This window comes from Vespa velutina, chromosome 6 (genome assembly GCF_912470025.1).
Source record: "Vespa velutina chromosome 6, iVesVel2.1, whole genome shotgun sequence".
NCBI lineage: Eukaryota > Metazoa > Arthropoda > Insecta > Hymenoptera > Vespidae > Vespa > Vespa velutina.
Window position 1 is genome coordinate 7304388 of NC_062193.1, and position 18806 is coordinate 7323193.

Here is an 18806-nt window from a genome sequence, read left to right on the forward strand (position 1 = left end):
GTTTTCTTTTTTTTCCATCAGGATAATGTCGTTCGAGGAAAAATACGATGATCGAGAGATTGCAAAGTCGAAGGAGAGAATGTAAAAAACGAATTTGAGATCGAGGAACGTTCATCGATCGACAATTGTTCGATGATTTGTGATTAACCTTCGCTGGCTCAGACATTCTGGTTTTGTAAAATCAAGCCAGCTATTCTGGTGGTCCGGTACTTGGTCAATCCACATTGCCACATACGTTGTAAGAGATTACTGACCCTAGAGTCCGTTCAATGGCCAATCCGGACGAACTACGTAGGTTGAATACAAGGTCGTCAGTCTGTACTCGGAGATATATAAATTATGTTCGAAGCCAATCTTATTTAATCTCAAAACGTTCCGGCTCACAGATTGTTTTCTCTTGTTCGATCACGTACTTCTAATAATATTCTAATGATTCATAAGTTTTCAAGGAAAAAAACAAAGATCCTCGTCGAATACGAGACATTTTTTTAAATGATCAAACACGTAAATTTTCTAATCTAAGAATATTTTTAATCTTTTATATCATCGATATTTTTGTTTTTATTATTATACGTTGATCCTGTAATTAAAAATAATAGAATCATGGTGATCAGATAGATCCTTAATGGAGTTTTCTATGACATTTTGTACAACGGATAGATTTATTGTTATACTTCAAAAGATCTAGAGATCATTTTTTCTTTTTTTTTTTTTTTTTAGGATACCAAGGATCAATACAAGTAACTAAAAACATCAGGATGATACTGATGATCAACTTTGGATACATAAAATTTTTAATCTTCGATGGATCAATCTCGGAAATAATATAACGCATCAATGTCGGTATTAACGTTTGAGCTATATCACGATAGAAAATATTAGAAGAAAATTTGTCTATAACTATCGTTGAGAAAAAGAAAAAGAAAAAAGAAAATGGAACGTTTTATTTTTAATACTGTAAAAATGTTGAAAAGTTTTGAAAAGAAACGAATTGATCACTCGGTGTCACTCAATAGGATAACAAAGTGTTATCTATTCTGAATCGTACAATTTTGATAATACGTCCATTTATAAACAATTAATTATGTTAAAATTGATATTTAATGAAGTATTTAATTCGAATGAAGTATCATTTGTTTCGTAACATTTAATGTCGAGTTACAATTTCAATGAAAAAAAAAAAAAAAAAAAAAAAAAAAAATTGTATCTCCGACATACAAGGCAAAGTTATATATAATAACATAATGGAATATTATTATTTTTATAAACAAGATCATTCTCGATTAGCTTTACAACTCGAGTACGAAAAGAATACTATCATTCTTTTTGCAACATTTTTGACTCTTATACATTATCATGATCGTATGTAATTTCAAGAGAAACGATTTTACTCAATCGCTAATCCAATTTTACAAATACATATTATACATTAAAATCTTTAGATATTTGTTATTACGTTGGCACTGCAATTATTATTTTATTTAAGGAAATCGATCGAATTGTAGGATGATTATGTATTGTAACGATTATAGTTTTGTGAAAAAAAATTTTATTCAATGGATAATTTCACAAGTAAGTATTACATATGGATCTTCAGAGATAATACATGATAATATGAAAGCTTAACAATAACGTCGCAATTATTCCACGAAAGAAGATCGATAAAATTGTAGCACGATTGCTTTTACCATTTTGTCTGTATAGATCATTAAAAAAAGAAAAAAAAAAAAAAAAGAAAAAAAGAAAAAGAAAAAAAGAATCAATTTGAAACATCACGATTAAAGGTAATAAGTAAAATTTTAATATTTATATCGACGGAACTTGTTTGAAACAATTAGCACGATTTGATCTCAACAAACGATTCTTTTTAATTATCCCATTGATATTGTCACGATATCGATAGACCATCAATTCCACGAGAAAAACGAAAATAGCAAAAGCATTGCCTATTGCAAGTATGTAAAAACTAAAATCAAGATGTTTAAATTTAAGCACTTTAAATTCGGTCGAGCTCATTATTTTCAATTGCATTTGTTGATGCAAAAACGCGATAGTTTGCTTTTTCCACATAGAGACCAGACCAGCTTCAACTAATCTTTGCAAATGTTTATTGAACGTTTTGAAGATCGGCCAATTTTCTCTCGCTATGAACGAAGCCACGAATTCCCTTACTTTAGATTTCGAAATGTACAGATTTGTTTCGTTTATTAATCTATAATGTATATTAAGACATTCCGATATCCATACAGAGTTGCTTGTATTTTTAACTATTTCAAAGCAATCAGAATAAGATGATTCATGAAAACGAGATTCCAACTCCTCACCGACCAAATCTTTGAAACTTATAGTCCCGTATATATCATGTCCAGAACCCTATAAAAAAAAAAAAAAAAGAAAAAAAAAAAAGAGAGAGAAAAAAAGAAGACAGATACATTTTTCAATTATAACGAAATATAACGCTCGAAAGTTTGAATTAATTAAATTAAAAGCAAAAAAAAAAAGAAACAAGAAAAAAAAGAAAAGGAAAATATATATATATACCTTAAGATCATCGTAAGTGTCAATGTTCGAATAGAATTGAGGCACCATTAATAATGTATACCATTGACTTTGAAAAACGGCATTTGCGGTTAAGGAGAGTATAAATATCATACAGATATAAATTCTATAAGAATTTATTTTTGGCGGGCGCAATATGGCGACGCATACTACCAAACGTTCTACATTTAAAAAGGCGTCAAAGAATCCATCGATTTTCGTCATGATCAGAAGAGTAATTATGCAGAATATCATCATGCCTAACATAAAGGGTTGCGTCAAAAGTATCATAAATTTTCTTAACTCCGGAACTTCGATACTTGCTTGAGACATAACGCATAAACCAGATTCATCGTGTGGATAGGTATAACTATTGAATTATTAAGTTATATAGTTAACATTAGTTCACGACTATTATAAAAGATGGATTATTATAATAGAAAGTAAATGAGAAAGAGTAATCGATTATTAAATAATTACTTTGAAACTTTTTGGACCATCTTGTAAATAATTGAAATAGTTATTTAAATAATGACAACGTAATACCTCAGATGCCACATCATGGTGAAACTTCTGGAATTCATTCCTACATCACAAATACCATTTGCAACTTCTTGTAACAAGTCTGTCATACTTCCATATTTATCGATACCACCTAACATAAGATCCTTTACCGTTATATTCATAGTAGTGTTAAGCTTTTTAAGAATCGTTTGTACTATCAAGCTGTCATATCCTTTAAATCTATCCAATCCGGTGATATTTTTCCGTATATATAAAAATGGTGGTGTATTTGTCGCGCACAATCTTACTTCGTAACCATGAAATGTATTGACTCGATTAATTTCTTTAAATTCACAAATTGTTGATTCTAAAAAAATTATAATATAATTTATAATAATATTAATTTCATGATATCAGAGAAAATAATAGAAAATGATTCTAAAGTCTTTACCATTGTCATATCTCTTTTGAAGTAAAAGCCAAGGATGTCCATTACGTCCAGATATTCTTTCGATCTCCTTCCAATTATTTGACGTTTCACCTGTATAAGGATCGTAAGAATAAAGTAGAACACCTTTGACAGGATCAACGCAGATAAAGATCGAATATAAAAAATCAAATTGCCAAGCTGTCCAAAGATACGATTTAGCGTTATCACAACCACGTTCCGCTGTCTTCTTATCTATTAGAATATAATATCCGTTGTTATTAGCCCACGTAGTTTCCTTTATTCTTTTCAAGGTCAATTTAAGAATCGGTTGGGAGGAAGTAATCACGACGAATATACGAAGTCTGTAAAGAAATTTTACGAACTTCTGATACGTTTGTTTGTAAATAAAAAATGAATACTGGGCCAAAGTGAACGGATCGAAAGTCGAATTTTTGGATTCTGCCACTAGGGCTATTGTAGTTCGTCCGAAAAAATGGCGATGATTAATTAAAACGTCGGTATATTCGCCGGCGAATAGAAATTTATTTTCGGTCACTGGACTACAGGACATTAAGATGTTTAACTGAAAATTAAATTATAAATTTCATATCCTCAATGATAAAAATATATACATATGTTATATCGAATAATTACCGTAGTGTCGATCGTTTTTTCGTAACTTCCATTAGGGATAAAAACGTTGCCGGCAACATTCAAAAGAAAAGAATGTAATAATAAATTTGTCATGTTTGAAGATAAACATAGACATATGACGATCCGACAATGAAGGAAAACAGAGAATGTTCGATTTATAACCAAAAATTAAGAACTTTAATGTTTGAAAGAAAAAAATGTCGAGGGATCTTTTTTCATCGTCTATAACGTCACAACGTTGCCCTAGAAAATGACAATTTTTGTTAGTCACGAAAGTACTTACCATCTTTTCACTTAGCTATCTAATTTATTATTGCACCCTGTCTCCTGCTGTCAGAACACCCCTATCGTTACTTTACGATTAAACGACTTAAGCAGATCGATAGACCAAAGAAATAGTATGGCTGTTATCTTTTGTGGAGTCACCTGATGGTGATCTAGATCCCGAGATCCGTGGCATCGTGTGCTTTTATTTCATAAAAGCGCGTGCTCTTTCTTTTTCCTTTTTTTCTTTTTTTTTTTGTTTATTTTTGTTTGTTTCTTTTTCTTTACTTTCTCTATTTTTTTTTGTCTCTCTTTTTTACGAACTAGATTTATCATCATCGGTGACATCCTTTATTATTTCAGGTTACGTGAACCTGTTTGTGCTGATAAAAAAGACAAAAACCGTGACAAGATAAACTTAGAGAAAAGTGTTACTTGCTTGTTTTATATATATATATATATATATATATATATATATATTTCTTTATAAAAATATTACATTATTTGCTTCCTCTTTTATATTCTCTCTCCTCTCTCTCTCTCTCTCTCTCTCTCTCTCTCCCTCTGTGTCTCTTTTTCATTTTCCTTCTTATAAAAGACTTTGAGATTTATATGACTATCAAACTGAAAAATATTTGGTAACAGTAAAAAGAATGATAAATTAATTTATTTATTTTTCAGTCCGCGAATATTATCTCATTATTTCTTTCTGCGACGTTCGTCGTGATAAATTCCTTGACCTCAGTTCTTCTTTTCCTTACTCCATTTAAATAAAGGTTAAGAGTTGATAATAGAGATTAATTCGATGTGCGAGTATTGCGAACAATCAACGAGTATAACATTTCTAATAGTATTACGTTGCGTAAGAAACATAAATCGTTTAATAATACGGCCAATTAAAAAATTAAAATTTATTATGGAACAGTTTACAAATGAATGATGAATATTTAGATATTTTTCATTCATTATTTTTCATTCAAAAAATCTTTTCAAACGTTTAAATGGCAAACCGTACTCTCTCTCTCTCTCTCTCTCTCTCTCTCACTCTCTCTCTCTATATATATATAAATAAATAGAAATATTTTCTAACGTTTACATGGCAAACAGTTTATTTTATTTATTTTATATTCGTTGAAAATAATCTTAAATAAAATGTGACAATTTAAAAAATTTCATTTGTAGCTCGAAGTTAATAAACAAACGAATTTGTGACTGACCTGTTCACAGACGGAGGAATTTTTTAAAAAACCGACGAACACGAGTGGACGTACGGTATAAAACTGACGTGACATTTAATTTACCAGACAAACGATGCCGATCAAATGGTATTTTGCTTTCAGCTACGAAATTGTAACATTATTTTCTTTTTTCTTTTCTATTTTTTTTCTTCCTTTTTTTTTCTTCTTTTTTTTCTTTTTTTTTTATTATTTCCATCGCGTAAAAGATAAAGATCAGGTTCTAAACGCATTTACGTTCCCTTTTATGCTACTATCCATTATGATGATGAGATAATATAATAATGTAATACATTATAATGAAATAAAGAAATGCCTAACTATTAATCGTAATTGATGGTAGTTTTTATTTCAGAAATTTCGGTCTTATCTCACTTTATATTATTATTATCGTTATTATTAAATATTATTATATTAATTTAATAATAAACGTTGTAGATGGTAAAAAGATTCCTGAGATCGATAATTCGATTTTTTTACTTCTTCAAAATAACAAGAAGACATTGTGTAAATAAGATAGAATTTCTTTAGGAAATAATGAAGTTGTGATGTTTCTATTTTCGACGTTAAATATAAACAATTTAATATCAAAAATATAAGTCAATTTTACTAATATTGTTTTTCGGTGAATAAAAATAGAAAGAAAAAAATAAGAAAATAAAAATAGAAAGATATAATAGAATAGTAATAATAATACTAATACTATAATAGTAATAGACAATTAGTAATAGTATTAGTAATAGTAATAGTAGTAGTATTAGTAGTAGTAGTAGTAACAATATAATAGTAATTGAGAATTATTAGTTGTAGTAACAGTAATAATATAATAGTAATAAAGAAGTAGCAGCAGCAGCAGCAGTAGTAGTAGTAGTAGTAGTAGTAGTAGTAATAGTAGTAGTAGTAGTAGTAGTAGTAGTAGTAGTAGTAGTAGTAATAGTAGTAGTAGTAGTAGCTGCAGCAGTACGTTGAAGAAGTGGGAGAGTTTAGTATGTTCACGTCCAGAAAAAGCTTGTCTCAAGTAAGACAGTTTAGAATCGACGGTCGATCCGAGGACCAGTCTTTCGTTCGTAATCCTCTCTAGCTTAACCAGGAGCTCCTGAAATCGCATATTCTTTGAGTTCGAAACCGGTTTTCTGTATTTCTTATATGACAACGAGTAGGAAACGAGTAGACGTCAATGAAGATGACTCGTTTAAGAGTAATCGTACAGTGTTTCTCATTTATTTTTCTGATCTTTGCGAGACTCGTTAATAACGTGAGTTCGACTAACAGGCCAAACATTATTTTTATTTTGGCCGACGATCTGGTGAGCCTAAATCGATCGAATATTTTATTTAAATATTTTTTATTTTTGTTCTCAAATTTTTTCCCCCTTCCATTCCACATACGAAATGTCATTGTTCATTTTCTTTATCAGGGATGGAACGACGTTGGATTTCATGGCTCAGGACAAATACCAACACCGAATATCGATGCTCTTGCATATTCCGGATTATTATTAGATAAATATTACGTAACTCCGATCTGTACTCCTTCCAGAAGTGCTTTGATGACTGGCAAATATCCAATTCATAATGGAATGCAACATGGTGTGAGTAATAATCGAATTTATTTGTAATTCGAATGATATAATTCATTCAAGTTGTTGTTTGATATAATATAGGTTCTTAAAGGAGCCGAACCAAGAGGACTTCCTCTTAATGAAAAAATCCTACCGGAATATCTTCAAGATCTCGGTTATAGTACACATATTATTGGTAAATGGCATTTAGGATTTTACAAGAAAGAATATACACCAACTTATCGTGGTTTTAATAGTCACGTTGGTTACTGGTCAGGCCATCAAGATTATTTCGACCATACTGCCGTCGAGGAAGTAAGTAGTATAATCATAAAGTGTGTGTATACGATCGAATTAAATCAACGGAGGAAGAATGTGTTCATTGTACTTTACACAGCCATACTGGGGTCTAGACATGAGACGTGACATGAAGGCAGCGTGGGAGTTACATGGTCAATATTCAACTGATGTCTTCACGCAGGAGGCCGTGCAACTAATCGAGAATCACAATTCTACTCAACCGTTGTTCCTATATTTAGCTCATGCTGCTGTTCATTCAGGGAATCCTTATAATCCTTTGCCTGCACCTGATTTTGAAGTGGCCAGGCATACCTCGATTACCGATTACAATCGTAGACGATTCGCTGGTATTCAAAGTTTTGATATATGTTTTCCATTTTGATTTTGTAAATAGATCGAGTTTAAATAATCGATTAATAATTTCTTTTTTTTTTTTCTTTTTTCTTTTTTTTTTTTTTTTATAGGTATGTTAACTGTACTCGATCAATCGGTAGGGCATGTAGTGAAAGCACTATACGAAAAAGACTTGTTGAAGAACACTGTGATTATTTTTTCAACGGACAACGGAGGTCCAGCTGCTGGATTTAATTTGAATGCAGCTTCGAATTGGCCCTTGAGAGGCGTTAAAAATACACTTTGGGAAGGTTGTACGTTTATATTGTTTGTGATTTCATTAAATTACGTTCATTGTGTTTCTAGGAGGTGTTAGAGGTGCTGGTTTATTATGGTCACCTTATTTAAATCATCCTGGTCGCATTAGCAAACAAATGATTCACATTACCGATTGGTTACCGACCATTTTATCGATCGCTGGAAGTGATACCTCCAATTTGACGAACATAGACGGCATAAATTTGTGGGAAGCATTGCGCGATGACAAGGAATCACCGCGTAGAACAATTTTACATAACATCGATGATATTTTTGGAGTATCCGCTATTACCGTTGGCGATTGGAAATTGATACAAGGTAAAATTGTGAAAATTTAAGTTTATAGGGAAACAAATGTTTCATGAAAGTAAAATTTATTAAAGAAATAAATTCGTGTATACAAATCGTATCTCGTGTTTATACGTATATCCATATATATATATGTTATATATATATATATATATATATATATATATAACTTTATAAATTAAGTATAATGAAATAAGGGAAACATATACAATTTAAAGTCATTGAATCATCTGTTTGGTTTATAATCTTTCATAATTATTAGTTCGACCGTAGGCAAGGTAAAGCATCTTTTATGAAATAAAATCGTAAGAAAGATCGTTCATTTACAAGGTTCTACCTATAATGGGGCATGGGATGGATGGTATGGTCCATCCGGAAGAGAATGGGTTTATAACGTTGGTGCAGTAATCGGTGGTATGGCTGGTCGTGTGATAACCAGTTTAGGTCTTTCTTTAACGCCAGAGAAAATCCATGAACTTCGAGATAATTCGCTTATCAAATGTCCACCTAAAAATGATTCTTTACCCGCATGCAAACCTTTAGAAGCAGCATGCCTTTTCAACGTTCAACAGGATCCTTGCGAGGATAATAATCTGGCTAACGAGTTAGTAGACCTTATCAAAATAATTATTCGATAATATAATATTTACTTGTTTGATCTTAAATTATATTGGCACGTTAAATTTTTACAGATTACCAACGATATTGAAGAAATTACAAGATGAGGTAAAAAAATTTAATGCAACGGCAATTCCTCCAGGGAATTTGCCATGGAACGAAAAAGCTGATCCAAAATTGTGGGATCACACTTGGACTAATTTCGGGGATTATATCGATACGATGACTAGTGCAGCGGCATGAAAAATAAAACTCTTTTCATTTACTTTTATCTTTTTCTTTTCTTTCTTTTTAATTCCTATCTCATTGATCATTAATGTAAGTATCATTTGTATATATTATCATTATTTCGTTTCGTAACTTTTTTTTGAAGGTAAGCTATATTAATTGATTATAATTGGCCGTGTTGTAGTCGTTGATTGAATTATTATCGATCATCGTAACTTTAACACAATTAAAAAAATATAGAAATTACATCATTAAAATATATGAAATTTTCAGTTTTCTATTTTTAATCAAAAAAATCATCAAGTAATTACGAGCAATAATTACGAATCTATGACAGACCAATACCACGTGTCTTTTTCATTTTATTACACATACATTTACAAGTTTTAAGATCCCAAATAATATTCGATATCTGCATTAATTCTTCTTTTTCTAAAATATACAGAGACAACTTGCAATCTCTCCTCAAGCATAATATTTCTGTTTGTTATTGCAGTGATCAAGCATGTCGTCGTAATTATATTTAAAAGAAAATATTGCGATTTGATTTCGTACATTTGTCTCTTTTTTTTTTTATTTTCTATCCTTATATACGAATTCACCAGGTATTTAATTTAATCAATTTGTATAAATAAAAAGAAAAAGACGGTAGCGAGAGAGAGAGAGAGAGAAATAGATAGAAAAAGAAAGAGATTGTAAATTGTAATTCATTTATTACTTAATAATTTACACATCTTCTCGATTTCATTTTGGAGAGTGTCAATTTCGTCGGGACACGTACAAAGTAAAAAAAATCAAGATTCATAGAGGAACGAAAAAAGCAATGTTTTTTCGTCTATGTTTCTTTCCTTTTTTATTCTTCTTTTTCTTTTTTGTTTTTTTTTTATTTTTCATTTAGAATGTCAGAATGGGTCCTTCTCGATGATCCAATATATCTGATAAGAGAAAAGAATGATCATGAATACATATACATATACATATATGAATTTTAATTAGATCGTGCCAATGTAATTTCCCCCGATATAAAAATAATTATAGCAAGTACCTTTTGCTATGCTCCACCAGGGCAACGTGATGTAGGTGAGAAATGCATTGAGAGGCACGGATTGGGCTCTTCTGGTCTCCTTCCAAAAATGAAATGTCTGGGTGAATCCTCGCATCGTCCAAAGAGGATTATACGCGCCGTCGTCCAGTTCTGTTATCAGAGAAATACTCGTCATTCGATGCGAGCTAATGATCATCCTTCTGTTTATTGTTTATTATTTTTTTTTTTTCTTTTTTCTTTTCTTTCTTTCTTTTTTTCCATTTTCTTTTTACGAGTGAGTTGTGTCGATGAGTCATTCGGTGATGTTTGTCGCGTATGAATGCGTGTGTACGTTTCTTTTTCTTTTTGTTCTTTTTTTTTTTTTTCGTTTCTCATAACATTATTTATTTATTTTTTTGTTTGTTTTTGTTCTTTGTTTTTTGTTTCTTTTTTTTTTTTTTTTTTTTTGCGCAATTATTTCGATCGAAGGGGGAACGATTATGGGGCGGTGGGGTGGGGGGACAATGCGATAAGAAAGGGTCGAAATCGAATTTGCACGAGTATACGAGAATTAAGGGGTGTTGAATTGAACCTATGATATATGAAATGAGACAGATAGATATAAAGAGATAAAGAAAAGAAAGAGAGAGAGAGAGAGAGAGAGAGAAAGAGAAAAAGATATAGAGAAAAGGGTAAGGAAGAACGATTACGTTATACGCTAAATTTAAATTTTTTTTATCACTCGTTTGATAAAATCGTAACTATAGCAACGGCATAGCGTTGCAACTACTATAGAAGGATCCCATCACCAACATCATTTCGCGTCAATCACGAGATAAGGAGACGACGCATTTAAAGTTCACGGTCTCATGGATCTACCCCAAATCTTCCTTGGTCTGTTTTATGCGTGCCACGTACGACGATGATGAGGAAGCGGAATATAAGAGAAGTGAAAAATGTATAAAGAAATAAAAAAAGAAAAAACAAAATAATAATAATAATAATAATAATAATAATAACAATAATAATAATAACAATAATAATAATAACAATAATAATAATAGTAATAATAATAAGATAAAGAAGAAAAGGAGTATGATCGACCGAAAGAGAGATAGAGATAGAGATAGATATAGAAAGAGATAGAAAGAGAGAATCATGTAGATGTACCGTAGATGATGTGATTGGAATAGAATGGTTATGGAGTTAGGGTCAAAAAGGTTTAGGTTAGGGGTGGAAGAAGAATTTACCCTGTGAGCCGGGGCGGCGTGGGAGCTCGCACCAGTAGTAGATGGCCGTGCCGTCGGGTGTGACGCGATGAGGAGGTAGAGGATTGCCAGCAAAGCTTCCAGAAAGGGCTCGTCTTCTACGTCTTCTTGGTAGGGTAGCACTCTGCTTGTTGTGCGGGTTAACGTTACCGCGTGCGTTTGCGTTTTTGTCTTTGCCGGTCTCATCTTCTTCCTCCTGGTAATCCTCATGTCGTTGGCATCGTTGTCTCGAGCCACGTCGGTTGTCCTCGTCATTGCTCGAATCGAATTCGTTGTTCCTATTTCTGGTCGAGTAGTCCTCGTGATCGGAGCCAGCTGATCTCAAACGTCGACGACCTTGAACCCGTCGAACTCGTAAAAGCTCGTCGTCGCTGAGCCGTCGACGTTCGTCCTCGGTATCAAGGCCATTGAGTTTCTCGTGTCCAAGTTGACCGGTGCTATACGGTCGTCTCTTTTTGTTGTTATCATCTTTGTCGTAGGTCAACGGTAACTCTTCCTTTCCATGTACCAATATCGCCCCAGAATCTAGCTTCTGTCGGACATTGTCGTCCGTAAGTCGATCTCCGCTCGGCACGAGAATCTCGCTACCGACCTCGATGTGATGATGATGATGATGATGATTCAGCTGATGACTCTGATGATGGTGATGATGGTTCTGCAGGCCTAGCGCGATATAGCGCGGTGTTATTCAAACGGATAGAGAGAAATTAAAAGATAAATCAAGAGAGAAAGAGAGAATAAATAAAAGAAAAAGATAAATAGATAAATAGAGAGAGAGAGAGAGAGAGAGAGAGTAGAGAGAGAGAGAGAGAGAGAGAAAGAGAATTATCGTACGACGATCGGACGTCTCGTCCGTTTCTTTTTTCTTTTTTTCCCCCATTTGTCGCACGCTCAGAGTGAAATAAAAAATGAGAAAAGAAATAATAAAAAAAAAAAAAAAAAGATATAAATTAAGGTGAACAGATAGATAGATAGGCAAAAGACAGATATAGAAAGGCATCGCCGAGATTAAAACGAACGGACGAGACGCGACGATCGGATCAAACGCGAATGAACCGAACGCCCGCTCACCGTGTTGTTCGCGATAGTTGTTGGTATCTTTGCGACTCGGCGGCGAATTCTTCTCCTTATCGGAAGACTTCCGTTCGCGCGAGTTTCGTTGCTTTTGAGCAGCGCGCTGCCGTTGCTGACGAGCCGGAATCCGCAACGGTGATCTACGCCGGTGACTACGGGATCGAGAACTTCGGCGAACTCCTGGCGAGCCCCCGCACCCACCCCAGACGCATTCCTCGCCATCGGCTATAAAGCAAACAGCCACACGGCATACATCGGCGACTTGCCAAATATTAGACAACGCACACAATCAACCACGCACTCATACGCACTCAAAAAAACACAACACACACAGATATTTCTTTTTTTTTTTTTTTTTTTTTCTTCTCCACGCGTACATCCCCTTTTTTTTTGCTTTTTTTTCTTTTTTTTCTTTTTTTTTTTTTTTTTTTTTTTTTTTTTTTTTTTTTTTTTTTTTTTTCTTTTCGTGCGCTTCCTTTTTATTTATTTATTCGCTTTCTTATTTTTTTTTTTTTCTTTTGTATATATATATATATATATATTTTTTTTTGATACTTTATGTCCTATTGTCTTTTTCCTTTTTTCTTTTTTTTTTGTTTTTCGATTGTACATTTCTCCCGTTCATCGAGCGAGATGGTGTTGGTGGTGATAGACCTTCTATTTCCTATATCTTGAATAATCTTTAAACAAATCTCTCAGTTGGTTTTCTTGTCTTTTTCTCTTTTTTTCTTTTCTTTCTTTTTATTCTACGTTAATATAATCCATTACTTATATTTATATATTCCACGTCACGTGGAATTCAATATTGATGGTACTTTTTTAACGACTCGGTACGAGCGTTAAAAAAAAGAAAAGAATTACTTAGGAATTAGACCGGAAGGGAAAGATAATAAGGTAGACAGCAAAAGCAATAAAAAGTTTGCAAGAAATTTGACAAGAATCTCCGAACCTTTGCGATCGACAAATTCGACGTACCTACTTTTTATAGTATTTTCGATAAATATAAGATCCCGTTTACTATCGTAGACATCGCAGAGACAGAGATTCTATGAGGACTGGCACTGGAAAGAAACATGCTTCATTCGTTTCGATTAAAATACAATTACGTTAGTTATTTAAATAATTTTCTACTAATTCCGTATACATAATAAAGGAATAACGTAAAATCATGCATTAAATGTGCATTAATTATATGGAAACGAGCATCTACGTGATTTTCGTTAAAAGAAAAAAAAATAAAAAAAAAAAAAAAAAAGAAAGGAAAAAAAATTCAAGAATGCAAATGCAAGACTAATAGATACGGAAAGATCTTATAGAAAGAGAAAAAGAGAATGAGAGAGAGAGAGAGAGAGAGAGAGAGAGAGAAAGAAAGAAAGACAATTAGCATCGTTAATTACCATCTCGTACGTCGCCAGCCTCGATTTCGCTTAGGCCATTTGCCATGGAATCCAATCCTTCGTTCTCCGATCTAGCTTTCATCGCGACAGTGTCGGGTTTTGTTCTCCAACCACCACGAACAAAATTATTTAAATTCGCACTCGGATCGGAGAGTCTACGTTGATGACGATACATAAATAACTCTTCTGCATCATCCCAATCGGCATCCCATAAAGCATCGGTTGCACAATATCCTGGCTCAGAAGTTGGCGTCTCGGCTCCTGATCCCTTTGGCTTTGTAACTGCCATCTCAGCGTGTCCTTTTCCTACGAATCGTTCTACCGTTGCTCATTCCGATGCATCGTAACGATAATTTATACGATATTAAACTTGGCTCCAAAAAAAAAAAAAGAGAAAAAAAAAGAAAAAAAAAAAAAAAACTAAAAGAAAATTAAATTCGACAAAGCTTTTCTTTTTCGTCCATAATTTTTTCTTCACCCCCTTTTTTTTTTTTTTCCTTTCTTTCCTCTTGTTCTTTTTCATGACAAATATATAATTTAATATCACAGAGAAATAATAATAAATTATATAGTTTCTTTTTTTTTTTTTTTTTTTTCTTTTTTTTTAATTCGTTAACGATAACAATACAATACGATATTGCTATTGATAATAACAAACATACTTCTTAAATATTGGTTTTAACTATTTTTTTTTCTTTTTTTTAACTTTTTAATTTGCCAATCATATTAAGTTAAACGAACGTGTTGTTAATATATTTCTACAGGGTACTCGACGCGTTAATAATAGTATGGCGTAAGCGCATGTCCAAAAAAAAAAAAAAAAAATAAAAAAAAAAAACAATATTCCGTTTGCTCGTTTACATACCACGTGGTCCCTTCATACGAACGAATTCTATTCGTTGAGAGGTTGCCCCTGAGAAAAGGCCGAAGGTCATACGCTGCGCCATTTTTGTGCTGAGACTCGACTGAAATTTATAATTTACGTTTCATCGTCTGTAAAATATATATTCAATACCTTCGTATCATTATAATTGATTTTTATTTCGTATGATATCATTGATTAATTACCCTAGCGTCGTAAACTTTCTTCAAGGCATCGTATCTGATCGAACCCAAAAAGATGACACCCTGGACGGCACCGTCCCTATCGGAAGCTACCAATTCAACACAAACCATTTCTCCATCTCTTACTAAAATATCACAGAAGACTTCGTCGAAATTGTCTACCATGAAACAAATATGGGGATAGGTCATTTCCTCGAGATCACCTTTAGCGTCCATTCGTCTACGGCTCGGACTTGCGTATACTTTTTGCGAATGTCTTCGTAATACCTAATACAATAAAATATAATAAGTAATAGAAATTCAAGTAGACGTAAATAGAACGGGAAAGAAAAAAAAAATTAGAGATTCGTAATTGTTCTTCTTTTTTTTTTTCTTTTTTTTCCTTTTTTTTTTTTTTTTCAAATCGACGTTCACACTTAAAACTCTTACTTGCAATTCCTTCGGACTTGTCCTTGTGCATATTGCTAAAGTTAGAGTGTAATCGAATTGATGCACGACTAGATTCAGGTACACGGTTTCTTCCCAATCGATATCAGGATCACCGATCGGCAGTTTCTTGCTGTCCTTGCGAAAGACATCGACCTCGGTTTCGAACTTCGGCAAATATCTCGAAGAGGTTTTAACGTGCTTCTTACGAACGAAGAAGAGCAAATCGTCACCGTCTATCGTATGTTCCGCTTGGAATAAGAAATGACGTACAAAGAGATCGGTCCAATAGGTCATACCTTGAAGTACGACGAAACCGGAGTCTAAACATAAAAAAAAGAAGGAAAAGAAAAGGGAAAAAATCGAAAAGCGTAAGAAGGCGTAAGTTATTTTAATTTTTTTAGTACTTGTATTTTTTATGCAAATTGATTTAGAAAATTTTTGTATATATATCTTATTTCTTTCTTTTTTTCTTTTTTTTTTTATTTTTCTCTTTCTTTCATCTTTTTCTTTTTTTTTCTTTTTTATCTAATAAGGATTTTTCTAAGATATTTAAAAAGAAAAGAAAAAAAGAAAAAAAAAAGAAAAAAAAGATAGAAGATAAAGAACGAAGTACAATATTTTAAGCAACGATCGATAAAAGGGATTAGCGCGTTTCTTTATTCACATTGTTAAAGTGCACGTGCCATGTGAACCCTTTTAAAGGGCTCTCTTCTGTTCCACCCCTTCATGTAAAGGAATAATTGTATATGTACGAGAATATGCGAAGGGAAAAGACATGAGTAGAAAATAATCATTACAATTCTATTTTATCATACAGAAACGTGAAATATATACATATGTATTTATATATTCTATAAAAAAAGAATAATAATAGTAATAATAATAAATAAATAAACGAATAAATAAATAAATAAATAAATAAATAAATAAATAAATATTCGTTATATTTCTTCTTGGTAAAGATGATTGGAAAGGTGTAACGAAAGGAAAAGAAAAAGAAAAAGAGAAAGAGAGAAAAAAAAAAAGGACAGTAAAATTCAATGAGGAAAAAAAATAATGATTCATGTTGACCAATGAATTATACACGCGAAATAGTCGCGATTATTATAATTGCAGATTAGCCGACAGATAGCGTGCATTTATCCAATAAATACAAAAGACAAGATACGTAATACAGAGTCATAGTTGTATCTATCGAACATCTTTTATACATAGCCTCGATTCTGATAAGATTAAAATCAATCTATATATATATATATATATATAAAAAAAAAAAAAAAAACTAACTCGATCATAATGGATTAATAAATGTTTACCAGGAAATTCGTAATTAATCGTGAAAATATCTGGAAAAATTAATCGACGAATAATTTTGACTTCGACTTCTTTTTTTTTCTTTTCTTTTTTTTTTTCTTTTCTTTTCTTTTGCATTTGCCTAGTTATGAAATTAAGTAATAATGATATTGAGAAAAATAATGGCAAACGTTTGATGAACAAATAAGAGTATTATCGAGTATGTCAATTTAAAAAGAAAGATATATATATATATATATGCATATAAACATACATTTATAATATACTTAATATACATATGTGTATATATATATATGTATATGTGTGTGTATATGTACATACATATATATATATATACATTATATATTATATTGTATATATACATATACACATATACATACATAAATATATATATATATATATATATATGTATATATAGATAATATACTAACCGTCTTTGAGCATTTGCCGGAGCTCCTTTGTCCTCTGAAAATTGATTTCCTCGAGGAGCTGCTCCAGCATAGTCGGCGGTCTGGCCAGGCCGGATGACGAGCTGCCCGCCAAACTCGCCATGGCCTTTTACGTTTTCCTTCTCCTTGTATTTTGTCGTCGTCGTCGTTTCTTCTTCTTCTTCTTCTTCTTTTGTTTCTTCCTAATCTTTATTTTCTCACTAGCCGTATTAACTATCTTCGTTGTCGTTGATAGCAGTTATACGATTCTTTCCACCACGTTAATTTTCCCCTTCTATCACCTGTCAACAACGATGACTCTTTGCGCTGACTCTCTTCTCTATCCTTCTCTCTCTCTCTCTCTCCCTCTCTCTCCCTCTCTCTCTCTCTCTATATTCTCATGTATCTTTGCCTAGTGGAAAACAGACGACGCGATAGGTCGAGCATCAATCATTCGACCAATCGTAGCGTTTCTTTTTCTTTCGTCGAATTGATACACTAGACAAAGAACATATCCACTTCTTTTAATTTGTCATAAAAAATATGTTGACATTTCTCTCTCTTTTTCTCTCTCTCTCTCTCTCTCTCTTTCTCTTTCTTTCTCTTTCCTTCTCTCTCTCTCTCTCTCTCTCTCTCTTTTCTTTTCTCTTATTTTAATAATGCACGATCAATTTGACAATATATGTGTATTTTGTTTCCCTTATATTTTACACGATGATTCGTCGAAAACATGTCACTATTTTTTTTTACAGAAATATCTGAAAATTATAAAGAACGATCGTAAAGGAAGCGCGATGCAACTTCTACGTTGAGTGAGAATTTGATGAGCGATGTACTTCGGCCGACACTCGAACGCGCCGGTCGTCGATAATCTTGCGTCTGCGTTACGATGCTCTCGTTCGAACGTGGCGCGAAATTTTAAACGACATCAAGCATTACTCCCGATAAAAATTATCGTAATTTTAATTGAATTTATATTGTTAATATCCTTACGTTTAATATATTATATTTGAGAAAATATTTTTCGTAATAATATATAAAATGTTTTTCCTTTATGATTTCTTTTTCTTTATTTCTTCATTTTTTCTTTTTTCTCAATTGTAAAATTTCACACGACGATTTTTCTTCCTTTTTCGCATATACATTCAGTATGATTTATTAATCATACTGAATCGATAAATTATCGATCAATGAATATAATAATATTTATTAAGATCTATCGAGAATAATCCAATCAATTTTGTAAATTTTATAATATTCAACTAAAGCATGATTTTAAAAGACAGTTCATTAAAACATACTCGTGGATATGATATATCACATACAATTTCGTATTATCATCCGTCATGATTCCATTTCGGTCAAGATATCGCGACCTAAAATTGACCCTAAAGATAATGCGTTTAGATCGTTCCATAAGAAAAATCTTTTATTTATACGTATAGTTATAATCCAATGTAATCGATAAATTTGAGATTTTCTATCTCGAATCGATATAATTTTTTCCATTAATTT

General features: G+C 32.2%; 3 protein-coding genes and 1 long non-coding RNA gene across 12 annotated transcripts in view; 2 read left to right on the forward strand and 2 right to left on the reverse strand.

The window, feature by feature from the left end:
- LOC124949844 overlaps positions 1-1766 on the forward strand; it is a 3048-nt gene extending 1282 nt beyond the window's left edge. Inside the window, exons 1-2 of the long non-coding RNA XR_007101176.1 lie at positions 1-291; positions 721-1766. The exon at positions 1-291 is cut by the window's left edge and continues 1282 nt beyond it. This is a non-coding gene — a long non-coding RNA (uncharacterized LOC124949844). The remainder of the gene's footprint in view (positions 292-720) is intronic.
- On the reverse strand, positions 1402-5423 carry LOC124949843. The gene is made up of 6 exons (XM_047495576.1): positions 4890-5423; positions 4127-4773; positions 3494-4055; positions 3085-3409; positions 2542-2908; positions 1402-2373 (listed from the first exon to the last, which is right to left on the reverse strand). Exons 2-6 carry the CDS (start codon positions 4217-4219, stop codon positions 1807-1809), a joined length of 1914 nt encoding a protein of 637 aa, XP_047351532.1. The 5' UTR covers positions 4220-4773; positions 4890-5423; the 3' UTR covers positions 1402-1806.
- Positions 5424-6532: 1109 nt separating this feature from the next.
- LOC124949746 (arylsulfatase J) lies at positions 6533-9335 on the forward strand. Of its 2 annotated transcripts, XM_047495395.1 has the most exons (8): positions 6536-6931; positions 7043-7216; positions 7289-7501; positions 7584-7833; positions 7951-8130; positions 8186-8455; positions 8777-9050; positions 9139-9335. In XM_047495395.1, exons 1-8 carry the CDS (start codon positions 6803-6805, stop codon positions 9305-9307), a joined length of 1659 nt encoding a protein of 552 aa, XP_047351351.1. In that variant the 5' UTR covers positions 6536-6802; the 3' UTR covers positions 9308-9335. The 2 variants fall into 2 exon arrangements, with proteins under 2 accessions (XP_047351352.1, XP_047351351.1); XM_047495396.1 differs by lacking the exon at positions 7951-8130 and having other exon boundaries at positions 6533-6931.
- A 218-nt stretch (positions 9336-9553) lies between these two features.
- On the reverse strand, positions 9554-18130 carry LOC124949745 (uncharacterized protein KIAA0930 homolog). 8 transcript variants are annotated; one of them, XM_047495387.1, is made up of 9 exons: positions 17295-18128; positions 15550-15869; positions 15124-15387; positions 14921-15020; positions 14056-14361; positions 12656-12883; positions 11567-12247; positions 10338-10487; positions 9554-10227 (listed from the first exon to the last, which is right to left on the reverse strand). In XM_047495387.1, the coding sequence occupies exons 1-9, from the start codon at positions 17413-17415 to the stop codon at positions 10187-10189; spliced, it is 2211 nt and encodes a 736-aa protein (XP_047351343.1). In that variant the 5' UTR covers positions 17416-18128; the 3' UTR covers positions 9554-10186. The 8 variants fall into 8 exon arrangements, with proteins under 8 accessions (XP_047351343.1, XP_047351346.1, XP_047351342.1 ...); XM_047495386.1 differs by lacking the exon at positions 9554-10227 and having other exon boundaries at positions 10285-10487; positions 17295-18129; XM_047495390.1 differs by lacking the exons at positions 11567-12247; positions 12656-12883 and having other exon boundaries at positions 17295-18129.
- Positions 18131-18806: the final 676 nt, after the last annotated feature.

Excerpts from the sequence above, each read along its gene's own strand:
- LOC124949843 (XM_047495576.1), bottom strand. The coding sequence starts at position 4,219 with ATGACAAATTTATTATTACATTCTTTTCTTTTGAATGTTGCCGGCAAC. Across the intron at positions 4,056-4,126 it reads AAAAAACGATCGACACTACG|TTAAACATCTTAATGTCCTG; the intron begins GTAATTATTCGA and ends TTTAATTTTCAG. Across the intron at positions 2,909-3,084 it reads ACCATGATGTGGCATCTGAG|TTATACCTATCCACACGATG; the intron begins GTATTACGTTGT and ends ATAATTCAATAG.
- LOC124949746 (XM_047495395.1), top strand. The coding sequence starts at position 6,803 with ATGAAGATGACTCGTTTAAGAGTAATCGTACAGTGTTTCTCATTTATT. Across the intron at positions 6,932-7,042 it reads TTATTTTGGCCGACGATCTG|GGATGGAACGACGTTGGATT; the intron begins GTGAGCCTAAAT and ends TTTCTTTATCAG. Across the intron at positions 7,502-7,583 it reads ACCATACTGCCGTCGAGGAA|CCATACTGGGGTCTAGACAT; the intron begins GTAAGTAGTATA and ends TACTTTACACAG.
- LOC124949745 (XM_047495386.1), bottom strand. The coding sequence starts at position 17,415 with ATGGCGAGTTTGGCGGGCAGCTCGTCATCCGGCCTGGCCAGACCGCCG. Across the intron at positions 14,362-14,920 it reads TCGTATGAAGGGACCACGTG|GAAAAGGACACGCTGAGATG; the intron begins GTATGTAAACGA and ends AACGATTCGTAG. Across the intron at positions 12,248-12,655 it reads CAACTATCGCGAACAACACG|GCCTGCAGAACCATCATCAC; the intron begins GTGAGCGGGCGT and ends ATATCGCGCTAG.